The sequence below is a fragment of the Rhinatrema bivittatum genome, chromosome 4 (assembly GCF_901001135.1).
Source record: "Rhinatrema bivittatum chromosome 4, aRhiBiv1.1, whole genome shotgun sequence".
Lineage (NCBI taxonomy): Eukaryota > Metazoa > Chordata > Amphibia > Gymnophiona > Rhinatrematidae > Rhinatrema > Rhinatrema bivittatum.
Genome location: NC_042618.1, coordinates 229,236,539 through 229,248,910, shown reverse-complemented (window position 1 = coordinate 229,248,910; position 12,372 = coordinate 229,236,539). Strand labels below are relative to the sequence as shown.

Here is a 12,372-nt window from a genome sequence, read left to right as displayed (position 1 = left end):
ATGCTCAGGATCAGTAAGGTGCGTTTCTTGTAAATAAGCTACAGTGGTGGAGTGTTTTTTGAGTACGGATAGAATTTTTGTTCTCTTTTTGGGCGAATTAATACCACATACGTTCCAAGAGAACAAACGGAATCCACAGCTAGCCATCTACAAGAATCCCTCATCTAACCAGAACACTGTGAACTGATAACCACATGATAAGCAGGGACCCTCCCAGCTAGGGATCCCACTCCAGATTCACACTAGCACATGATGCGGCATACAGTGTAAATGACCAATTTAAATCAGAGTAACCCAATGGTAAGCCATAGGAGATATTTCTGCCCCCCCCCCCCAAATCCCTCTATTTGTCCCCATTCCCCTTTTTACCCTACTTTAACCATTACAACAAACCAAGCCTAACAGAGTCCACAAGGACTCCCCACCCCACCCCCAATACTCCTAATTCACTTTGAAATGAGCAATTAATGGAGTCCAGAGGAAACTGCAAATTTAAGTTATATCGTAGAGAAAAAAGAAACTTATACGGGGAAAGGCTTCACTGCAGATGGGTGCCACCGTAACATGAGAACATCAATGAATGTACAGGTTACCATCAGTCTCCAGAAGCCCAGTGTAGCCCCAGGCAGGGACAGGATACAAGGCCGGCTCCAATCCATCAGAGCAACTTCCCAGAAGCTCAACGGACGTAGAAACCAGCGGTAGGGCAGCAAACCCAATATGTAATCATGAGTGCACTGGGATACTTGGTCTAATACATACAACGACGTTGCCACGGACCGGACAGTAAGAGAGGAAAAAAACCCTCTCTCACTTGCACCCAGTCGCAGAGGTCAATAAGGCGGCCATGAATGAGATCGGAGAACGAGGCAAGAAAGAAGCAATCAGCACAGTAAAAACAGTAAGTTCTGAACTCTCCATATTCAGGACGGAAAATCGCCCCAAACCGTTTTTAAATGCAGCTACATTAATAGCTTTCATCACATCCTCTGGTAATGAATTCTAGAGTTTAACTGTGTGCTGAGTAAAAAAATATTTTCTCTTATTAGTTTTAAATGCATCACATAGTAACTTCATCGTGTGTCCCCTAGTCTTTGTACTCTTTGAAAGAGTGAACAACCAATTAACATTTACTCGTTCCATTCTACTCATTTTATAGATCTCTATTATATCTCCCCTCTTCTTCAAGCTGAAGAGTCCTAATCTCTTTAGCCTTTCCTCATAAGCAAATCATTCCATCCCCTTTATAATTTCAGTTGTCCTTTCTGTACCTTTTCTAATTCTGCTATATCTTTTTGAGATGTTTTGACCAGAACTGCATACGATATTCAAGATGAGGTCGTACCATGGAGCAATACAGAGGCACTATGATATTTTCTGTTTTATTCACCATTCCTTTCCTAATAATACCTAGCATTCTATTTTCTTTCTTGGCTGCTGCTGCACACTGAGCAGAAGATTTCAATGTATTAATGATGATGCCTAGATCCTTTTCCTGAATGGTGACTCCTAATGTGGACCCTTGTATTATGTAGCTATAATTTGTGTTACTCTTCCCTAAGTGCATCACTTTTGTACTTGTTCACATTAAATTTCATTTGCCATTTGTATGCCCAGTCCTCCCAGTTTTGAAAAATCCTCTTGTATTTTCTCAGAATCCTCTTGAGATTTAACAACTTTGAATAATTTGGTGTCATCAGCCAATCTGATCAACTCACTCACTGACCCCATTTCCAGGTCAATTATAAATATATTAAAAAGCAGTGGTCCCAGAACAGATCCCTGGGGCACTCCGCTATTCACCTTTCTTCACTGGGAAAACTTACCATTTAGCCCTACTCTCTGTTTTCTATCTTTTAACTTGATAGAAATCTCTTCAGCTTGGAGAAGAGAAGGCTCAGGGAAGATTTGATAAAGGTCTATAAAATAATGAGTGGAGTGGAAGGAGTAAACGTTAATTGGTTGTTTACTCTTCCAAAAAGTACAAAGCCTAGGGGATACACAATGAAGATACTAGGTGATACATTTACATTTTAAACAAAAGTCATAATCATTGTGCATTCTCTCCAAGCAAAGGGGAAGAATGCACAATTATTATGACTTTTATATAGAATGCTATTCTATTTGTGTTTAACAAGAGAACAGAAGTAGCAGACTTAGAAAGTTCACATTAGCTGTATTATACCTGAAGTTCTAGGAATAAAAGCTGGGAGAATAGACATTAGTTTTGTGTCATTTTGCCATCACATATTTCAGGGAGTTCTACTGTATTTGTATATCCCATTGGCAATTCAGATTTTATTCAACTAATATATTTACCATTTTCTTCTACATGGTCAGCTGCAGCCAATTCATCATCATTCAGTTTCAGATCCTGCTCCTGTATTTCTAAGTGATGTAATTGTTCTTCTGCTTCTGCATCAGATGGAATATCATCTGCCCATGAGTAATGTGGAAGAGGACAAAGAAAAGCAAAACAGAGATATGAGATACCAACACTCCACAGTGCTATTCTGTAATAGATACATTTAAAAGAACATAAGATATGCCATACTGGATCAGACCAAGGGTCTAACAAGTCCAGTATCCTTTTTCCAGCAGTGGCCAATCCAAGTCACAAGTACCTGGCAAATACCCAAAAATTAAACAGATCCTATGCTACTAATGCTGGCAACAAGCAGTGGTTATTCTCTATTGATTAAAAACAGTTTATAGACTTCTCCTCCAGGAACTTATCCAAAACTTTTTTAAAATCCAACTATACTAACTGCTTTAACCACATCCTTTGGCAATGAATTCCAGAGCTTAATTGTGCATTGAGTGAAAAAGAATCTTTTCCAATTTGTTTTAAATGTGCTACTTGCTAACTTCATTGTGTGCCCCCTAATCCTTGTATTAATTGAAAAGGTAAATAACTGATTTACATTTACCCATTCAAATCCTTTCATGATTTGACCTCTATCATATCCCCCCCCCCTTTAACCATCTCTTGGTTTCAAAATGATTTTGCCATAGCTAGAGATTTATTTATTTAAAATAATTTGTTAATTGCCTACCTGATAAAAATCTTCCTAAGTGATGTACAACATATATCATACAATATACAACTTAAATAAAACATATCATAATCAAATAAACATAAACAGTACTATAACAACAGTAAACTAAAATCAGCAAAAACCCAATTCTTCAAATAAAATAAATCAACACTCAGAAACATTGCTCATCAACCAAGTTTTCAACAATTTCTGAAATCTTAAAAGCTATTTCTCTTCCCTCAAAGTTAGCAGGAGTCCATTCCAAAAATTTGGAATGATTGAAGAGAAAGACCTACTCTTTTTTATTTACAATTTTCAAATTTACAATTTTCACTAACCAGTAACTAAGCAGGCTGTCACATTTTGAATCAATTATATTTTCAGCATCAATTTTTCTGGAAGTCCCAGAAACAGCATATTGCAATAGTCAGTGTGTGAATGTACCAGCACATAAGCCACTTATCTTAAAGCAGACAGATCTAAATAAAGTCTGATATAGCTCAACATTTTCACTTTATGACAGGTATTTCTAGCCACCTGCAAAAATGTGTTTTTCCATACTTAAAGCTGAATCAAGCATGACTCTCAGGGATCTTATCTCCTTCTTTGTAATCAAATTGCCATTCAATTTTAGTGGTTTATCAAACTCACCATTCCCTAGATATAACACTTTGGTTTTAGTTGAATTTAATACCAATTTATTTGCTTTCAACCAAGCTGCAACAGATTCTAAATATTGAGCCAAGATAAAACAACATAGCTCAAGATCCTTTCCCAAGGGGGCTAGAATTTGTACGTTATCTGCACCCACTAAGATCTGTGGATTGGCAGGATATAAATTGAACAAATATATATAACAAAAAATTAAGTCACTGAATATACTTATTAGTGTTCCTGATGTGAATACATACAGTAAAGTATAGAAGAATAGGAACACCTTAGGGATTGGCAAAAAAAAAACCCCCAAAAAATCTATTTCTTGATTTTTTACAATTATATAAAATAATACAACATAGAAAAGGGTTGGCCAGCACCAGATGTTGGAAAGGGTACAAGTCCAAAAATGTCTTTATGCAGAGATGTTGGTGATACAAAGTCTTTATAAATCCTTTGGGGTCAGCGATCTGTTCCAAAGTGTAGGAGAAACTGATGATTGAAAATACATGCAGCACAAATGTTGCTTAAGGAAGCTGTTCCATTATAAATCCTTGTGAAGTGAAATCAATGGTTCACTGAGTAGGTTATCCTATTTAAAAAAGTGTAGAGTATTACAAATGCACTAGAAGCTGCCCACTGAATATACCCTGATAAACATGCCTTAGATGTGGCTTTCTGGGGGGGGATGCTGTCAAACACTGTACAGGCATGCTGTGTTGCTACACTGTAATAGCCTGAGCGGTGCTAGCTCGGGGTCATTCAATTTATCAAAGTAAAAGTATCAGTAGCTTTTAATCAGCTAATTTAAGGTCTGCAAACATAATTAGTCAAAGATTACTAAATATTCTGCATTTTAAATCCTCAAAAGGGGGAGATACAAACATAATCCGAGGAAATATTTATCTTAAAAAGGAAAAAAGGATCTGAACAGGAAGCCATTATAATATGATCGGATCTAACTGCAGACATACATGCACTCACTCAACAAATGAAAGAGGGGAAGTAGAAATTGTTGGCACTTTCTCTTTCAAAAAACCAGTTAACTGTTCTGGAGAGAAGAAAATATATGTATTGTTAGGAAATTTAATTACATATTTACAGGGATATTTCAACAAAAAAAAAGCACCCAAAAGTAACACTTGGGGCCTTAGTTGAAGAAATTGCCTCCTTTCTGTTGAGTAGACCTCGCCAGGTCAGGAAAAGCACCAACTTGTAGACCTAAAAACATCTCAGAACGATAACAAAAAAACTTGCGGAGTATCTACTCTCTTTCTGAATCCAATAGAAATGAAGCAATTAGAGTAGCCGGTTTAACTTGATCTTTTTGCATTGACTGTAGAATATTTGTAATATTTAGTGGTCAATATTATTTATTCCTGTCTTGAATGTAGGATGTTTCCTTATTTCTGCTTTCTATTTCAAGTGTATTTCTTGAATTTGCATTGAAAATACATAAATAAAAAAATTATAAAAAAAAAAAATTAGACAAAGATTGTACACAATCTTAGCAAAACAACTTTAAAATGAAGTATAGAAGAAACAAAACTAACCTGCTCCTCCGATTATCTTAACTAACTGGCCCATAAAGATGTTAAAAAGAATGAGCGAGAGTGAAGATCCCTGGGGAACACCACATTTGCCATCATATATTTCTGAAAGTTTCCCTTAGAAAGAAATTTGTTTCCTCCCGTAGAAGAAACTCTCTAACCATTTTAGTACTAAACCCTTCAATCCTAGTACTTCACATTTTTCCAGCAGTAACTTATGATATACCAAATCAAAAGCACTGGATAAATCCAGCAACACCAGCAAAGCATCCTCCCTTCTGTCCAACATCGGGAAAACATCATCCAACAGGGACACTAATAAAGATTCTATACTGCACCATCTAAATCCAGCCTGTGCTGGATGCAAGAATTCAGAAGATTCCCAAAAATAAGAGACCTTACTGCTTTCTTCATCACTTTAAAAATACATGGTAAGTTTGACACTGGCCTATAACTATGGGATTCTCATGATCATTCTTTAGTAATGGAGAAACAGCTGATTCGCACACATCAGCACTATTCCCATACACAATGAGCAATTAACCAAAAACTGCAATCAAATAAACACTTTACCTGAGCAACCTCTAATCAGCCATGAGGGACAAGGATCTAACAGAAAGTAAGATGGTTTAATCTGTGCCACCAATTGTTTCACTTCCAGCAAACACAGTGGTTCAAATATCACTAAAACAAAGGGCTTGGAACATCCTTTCCTATAATCTGATCCCTTCTGAGAAAAGTTCTCTCTAGTGAATATTTATTTCAACCAACCTTAAACTGGGAAGATTACAAATATCAAAGAAAAGCAGAGTTGCTTACCTGTAACAGATGTTCTCTGAGGACAGCAGGATGTCAGTCCTCACACCATGGGTAACATCATCTGATGGAGACCAGCCTGGAAACATCAAAGTTTCTAGAACTTTGTGCCTCTCTGAGCATGCCCTTGCATGCTATTATTCCACACATCTACACAAGGGCCCCTCAGTTTTTTATTTTAGCAAAAAACAAACAAACCAGAATCCAACCTCATGGGAAGGTGGGTGTGCTCCATGAGGACTGACATCCTGCTGTTCTTGAAGAACACCTGTTACAGGTAAGCAAGTCTGCTTTCTCTGAAGGCAAACTAGATGGCAGTCCTCACAAGTGGGGAACCCCTAGCTAGAAAAGAAAAGGGGGAGACAACAAGTGCAAACAGGCACAACAATATTTTTGTAGGCAACAACCTTTTTTCCCCCCTTTTTATACTTTTATTTTTATTTATTTATTTGAAAATTTTTCTATACCATTGTTTAGTAATATACCATCACAACGGTTTACATTTCGGCACGAAATAGGTTGGTTAGGTTTCTAAGTTATCCATGGTGTGCCAATATTTTACGGTTACATAGGGCCTCATTTTCAAATATCGCATTGGTAACGCATTAGGGGGCGTTACCAATGCAAATGAGGCTTCTTTTGTGCAGTGGGGAAACATCGCGTGCGGTGATCTTTTCGCCATTCGAGAAAACATTAGCGCCGCACACGATGTTTTCCCAGTGTGCGAGCCCGGTTTTTGGACTTCAATCATCGCGGGCCACGATAGTCCCAGACAGCCTGTTTCAGAGAGAGAGAGAGAGAGAGAGAGAGAGAGAGAGAGAGAGAGAGAGAGAGACTTACTATAGTGCCTATGCCCTACATAGGTATTTGAATCCCTATGGGAGGGCTACCTACTAACTCGGGGTGGGGATTAGGTATGAGCGTCGGGGGTTGGGGGCCACTTTCGCATTCCACATGAGACCTACGGACAGAACAGTGGTCTCTAGTGCAGATTTGCTGGCCGTCGGAGTGAGGACGCTCACTCCAAGAAGTGGTTTGGGCAACTTTCTCTCTACCTAGTTTGATGGACACTCTACCTGGGCAACAACATGCTAGGTGGAGAGAATGTTGCCCAAATCTCCTCTTGGAGTGAGCGTCCTCACTCCGACGGCCAGCAAATCTGCACTAGAGACCACTGTTCTGTCCGTAGGTCTCATGTGGAATGCCAAAGTGGCCCCCAACCCCCGACGCTCATACCTAATCCCCACCCCAAGTTAGTAGGTAGCCCTCCCATAGGGATTCAAATACCTATGTAGGGCATAGGCACTATAGTAAGGCTGGCTCTCGCTCTCTCTCTCTCTCTCTCTCGGCTGTCCGGAACTATCGTGGATGGCAATAATCCTTTTCTGGCCCGTAGCGCAGTCCATAACGCGAAGTTGAGGTTGTAGTTATTAGCCGCGATAGCAGCCGCGCTAACACTGCGGCTGTTTCGCCGCACACGATACACAGGTTCCCGCTTTACATATGCTCCGCCCCAACTCCGCCCCCTGAATACCAAATGACTAATTTGCATTCGCAAATCGCGTTAACAGCTGTTAACGCGATTTGCGAATTTATCGCACGCGGTAAAGTGCTTGGAAAATGAGGCCCATAGTTCAGTAATATACTCTAAATGAGAGATGGGTTGGGGTTACTATTTATATGATTTTGGGATAATCATATATGTGTATACTGTTTCAATTTAATATTTAATAATGGGTAACAAATAATAAAATTATCAATTTTCTGTTTGTTGGTGACTTTCAGCTGTATGTATTGTTAGTCATCGCTCTCATTGTGAAATGCTTTTTTGAAAAGCCAAGTTTTTAGGCCTTTTTTGAAAAGTTTTATTTCTTTCATTAATCTCAGTTCAAGTGGTAATGTGTTCCACAATAATGGTCCTGCCAAAGATAGAGCTCTCTCTCTCACTTGGGTCAACTTTGCTGTTCTGACTGAGGGTATGGTTAGCAGTGCTTTATTGGCCGACCTGAGATTTCTTTGTGGGACATGTAATCGTAAAGCAGTGTTTAGCCAGTCGGCGTTTTCGTCATTAATTTATGAATTGTGCAAAGTGTTTTGAATTGTACTCTCTGTTCTATTGGGAGCCAGTGTAAATCCGCAAGTGTTTGTGTAATATGATCTCTTCTGCCTTTTCCAGTAAGTATTCTGGCAGCTGAGTTTTGTAGTATTTGCAGTGGCCTGATTGTGGTGTATGGTAAACCTAGGAAGAGTGTGTTGCAGTAGTCCGTGCTGGCAAATATTAGTGCTTGTAGTACTGTTCGAAAGCGTTCCCGGGTTAATAAGGGTTTTAGTCTTCTAAGGACCATTAGTTTGGCATAGCCTTCTCTTACTTTTATTGATATGTGTTGTTTAAGGCTGATTTCGGTGTCCATAATAACTCCTAGGTTTCTAACCTTATCGTTTAACTCCACTAATTTATGATTTTTAAGTTTGATGGGATTTTGAATTCTTACAATGTTTTTTCGTTCAAGGTGTATAAATTCCATATTTTCTATGTTAATTACTAGTTCCATTTGAGTTAATAGTTGTTTTATTATGTCTAGATACATCATTGCAAAGTTCAGTGTTTTCTCAATTGACTCTTCCACTGGTAGAATTAGTTGGATGTCGTCAGCATATATGTAGTGTATGATACCTAGCCCTGCTAGTAGGTGGCAGAAGGGGAGCATGTAAATGTTAAATAGAGTCGCTGAGAATGCTGAGCCCTGGGGGACTCCTGTTTTTAGGCCAATCTTGCCTGATATTGTGTTTTTTATCTTTACCTGATAAGATCTGTTTGTAAGATAGGATGTGAACCAGTCAATTGTTTTTTTTTTGTAATCCAATTTCTTCCAGTCTTTTTAATAGTAAGTTATACTTAATCTATGAGTGACAGCCTGGAACAAACACAGGTGCTAGAAGGGAAAGGAGTTGGGTTCTATACTCAAACAAATTTTGCAGGACAGGCTGGCCAAACCTACTGTCACATTGGCCATCCTTGTGCAAACAGTAGCGACATTTGAATGTGTGGCAAGAACTCCAATTTGCAGCCTTGCAGATCTCCTCTATTGTGATTGATCGCAGGTGAGCCACAGACACTTTCATGACTTGGACAGAGTGAAAACTTGACATGGACCACCAGATTCAAGTCTGTCTGGGCATAACAGAAGGCTGTGCAATCCTTTAGCCAATTAGACAGAGTCTGTTTTGCAATGTCTATTCCCAGTTTTCTGGTATCAAAACAGTCTGTTGCGAACGTGCCCAGCGAACCCTGAGGAGGGACGCGGAGGCGTGATCGCCTGCATCTGAGAGAGAGTGAGCCCTTGGCCAATGGGGTGAATCAGGGGAGGAGCCCCAAGACACGCCCTGAGGGAGGTTAGTGAGTACAGACACGGGCAGTGCAAGTACACAGGAGCTGGGACGAAGCAGGGTCAGCCCCCCGCTGAGCCAACACGGACCAGTGAGGTCAGATGGAGGCAGAGGGCTGAAAATGAAGAGATAAGGAACTGGAACAGAAGACTCCGGATCCTAGGAAGCATAAAAGAGTCAGAGTACATAGAGGAGATGAAAACTCCTGGAACTTGGGCGAGACGAAAACTCCTGGAACTTGGGCGAAACGAGACTCTGGAGACTTGGACGAGACGAGACTCTTGGAACGTGGACGAGACGAGACTCTTGGAACGTGGAAGAGACGAGACTCTTGGAACATGGAAGAGACGAGACATAAGAACATAAGAAATTGCCATGCTGGGTCAGACCAAGGGTCCATCAAGCCCAGCATCCTGTTTCCAACAGAGGCCAAACCAGGCCACAAGAACCTGGCAAGTACCCAAACACTAAGAAGATCCCATGCTACTGATGCAATTAATAGCAGTGGCTATTCCCTAAGTAAACTTCATTAATAGCAGTCAAAGGACTTCTCCAAGAACATGTAACAGACTCTTTGGAACTTGGAAGAGTTGAGACTCTTTGGAACTTGGAAGGCACTGTCCCTCAGGGCGCCCTGCACAGCCCAGCGTTGGCTGGTCATGGACCACCCTGTCCTGCTGTGCGCCCTACACAACCTGAGAGGCTGATTGCGGACCACGTGGAGAGTGGAACATGCACAGGAAGGAGAAAGTTGCTGGACAGCGCTTGAGAGAGGCCCAGCCGGAAGGGGACTCCAGTCACCCGAAGACGGACACCGAATGAGGCTGATTTACTCCCACGAAGGATGGCTGGAGACGAAGTCCGGTGGACGGCAAGGCTCCTTGCGGATTCTTCAGGATTGGGATAGGAACAAAGGTCAACAATACACAAGAGAATGGTACCTCTGGACGCAAGGACCTCGGGACATCTGGACAAGTGGACATCTACTCACAGATGAGGAACTCCAGGGCTTCAGGAAGGGAAAGCCGAGGACTGGAACATACCAGGAAGAAGGTCCGACGAAGGACGAGACCCAGAACATCAGACGGAGACATTGGGAACAAGAAAAAAACATGGAACATGAAGTCATCTGGTCAGGAGCAGCTAGTTGGAACACGATGGAACTCTGGAATCTGGTAGAACCCCAGGAGTGTGTTGGAACTCCATTCGAAGGCCCTGAGGAACTGAAGCAGGGCCTATATATAGGGCAGGTCCAGGAAATGCTCTGAGGACGTCATCCGGCGGGGCCGAGGAGTGCTTCCTGCTGCTGGCCCTTTAAAAGGGATGAAGAGGACTGCGCCCATGCCTAGAGGGACCCTGGAGGATGGAAGGCGGAGCTGAGGCCTACGGCGGTGTCCTGCCACATGGAGGAGAGAAGACAGGCCAGAGGCAGCTCCAAGCCGCAGGAGAGCCAGGCAGCTTACGGCATTCACACCGTGAAGATGGAGGCCTGAAGGTAGCGGCTCATGCCGCAGTAGGGAATCCCAGCAGGGGTTTCCCCGCTAGAGGTGGAGTCAGCGGCGTGGCTCCAGCAGCGAAGGAGGAGAGCGGCAGTGGCAGCAGCAAGACTGCGAAGATAGGAGGTGCGGCTCGGAGGCGGCCCGGGCCACAAGGAAAGCCCAGCAAGCTCTCACACTTATTTTCTTTATACTTATCTGTTACTCTTGTCCCTTATAAGTAACTTTTTGGTTCTATTTCCCTTCCACCCCTGCCATCGATTTATTTCCCTTCCACCTCCGACATCGATGTAGTTAGCAGTGCTGGAGCTGCGTCTAAGTGAAGTATCTAGCTAATTGGTTAGGGGTAGCAGTGCTGTAGCTGCATCTAAGTGAAGTATCTAGCTAATTGGTTAGGGGTAGTAACCGCCGTCATAGCAAGCTACTCCCACGCATGTTTATCCAGCTTGTGCAATTCAGTCCTTTTTGGTTGTTGTCCGAATATAAATCTTTTCATCATTCCCCCTGCCGTTGAAGCAGACAACTATGTTGGATTTGCATTGACAGGGAAGCATCAGGCTTATTTGGTTTGGGGTAGTAACCGCCCTAACAAGCAAGCTACTCCCTGCTTTTCTGTGGATGCAAATCCTTTTTTTTCACATTTCCTCTTGCCGTTGAAGCATAGAGCAATGTTGGAGTCGCCTTAACCGTATGTATGTTTTTTGAATAAGGATATTAATTTCCAGGTAGTAGCCGTCATTCCCGCAAGCCACCCCATGTCTCTTCACTTCATTCACATCCTCTAGACTTTATGGATCCACAGTATTTATCCCACGCCTCTTTGAAATCCTTCACAGTTTTGATCTTCACCACTTCCTCTGGAAGGGCATTCCAGGCATCCACCATCCTCTCCATGAAGAAATACTTCCTGACATTGGTTCTGAGTCTTCCTCCCTGGAGTTTTAAATCGTGACCCCTGGTTCTGCTGATTTTTTTTGCAACGGAAAAGGTTTGTCGTTGTCTTTGGATCATTAAAACCTTTCAAGTATCTGAAAGTCTGTATCATATCACCTCTGCTCCTCCTTTCCTCCAGGGTGTACATATTTAGATTCTTCAATCTCTCCTCATAAGTCATTCGATGAAGATCCTCCACCTTTTTGGTCGCCCTTCTCTGGACTGCCTCCATCCTATCTCTGTCCCTTCGGAGATATGGTCTCCAGAACTGAACACAGTACTCCAGGTGAGGCCACACCAAGGACCTGTACAAGGGGATAATCACATGCCTTTTCTTACTCGATATTCCTCTCTCTATGCAGCCCAGCATTCTTCTGGCTTCTCACATTGTTCCTCTCTCTATGCAGCCCAGCATTCTTCTGGCCTTCTCACATAGCATCTAATGATCTGAAGTTGGCGAAACAATCACCCCCAAGGTGTCTCTCCTGCTCCATGCAC

General features: G+C 41.8%; 1 protein-coding gene across 20 annotated transcripts in view; it reads right to left on the bottom strand.

The window, feature by feature from the left end:
- Window positions 1–12,372, bottom strand: part of MICAL3 (microtubule associated monooxygenase, calponin and LIM domain containing 3) — a 756,715-nt gene that overhangs the window by 126,887 nt on the left and 617,456 nt on the right. For all 20 annotated transcript variants that reach the window (XM_029599822.1, XM_029599821.1, XM_029599828.1 and 17 more), the window contains one exon: window positions 2,320–2,436. In XM_029599822.1, coding sequence (XP_029455682.1) covers window positions 2,320–2,436 — 117 coding nt within the window. The remainder of the gene's footprint in view (window positions 1–2,319; window positions 2,437–12,372) is intronic.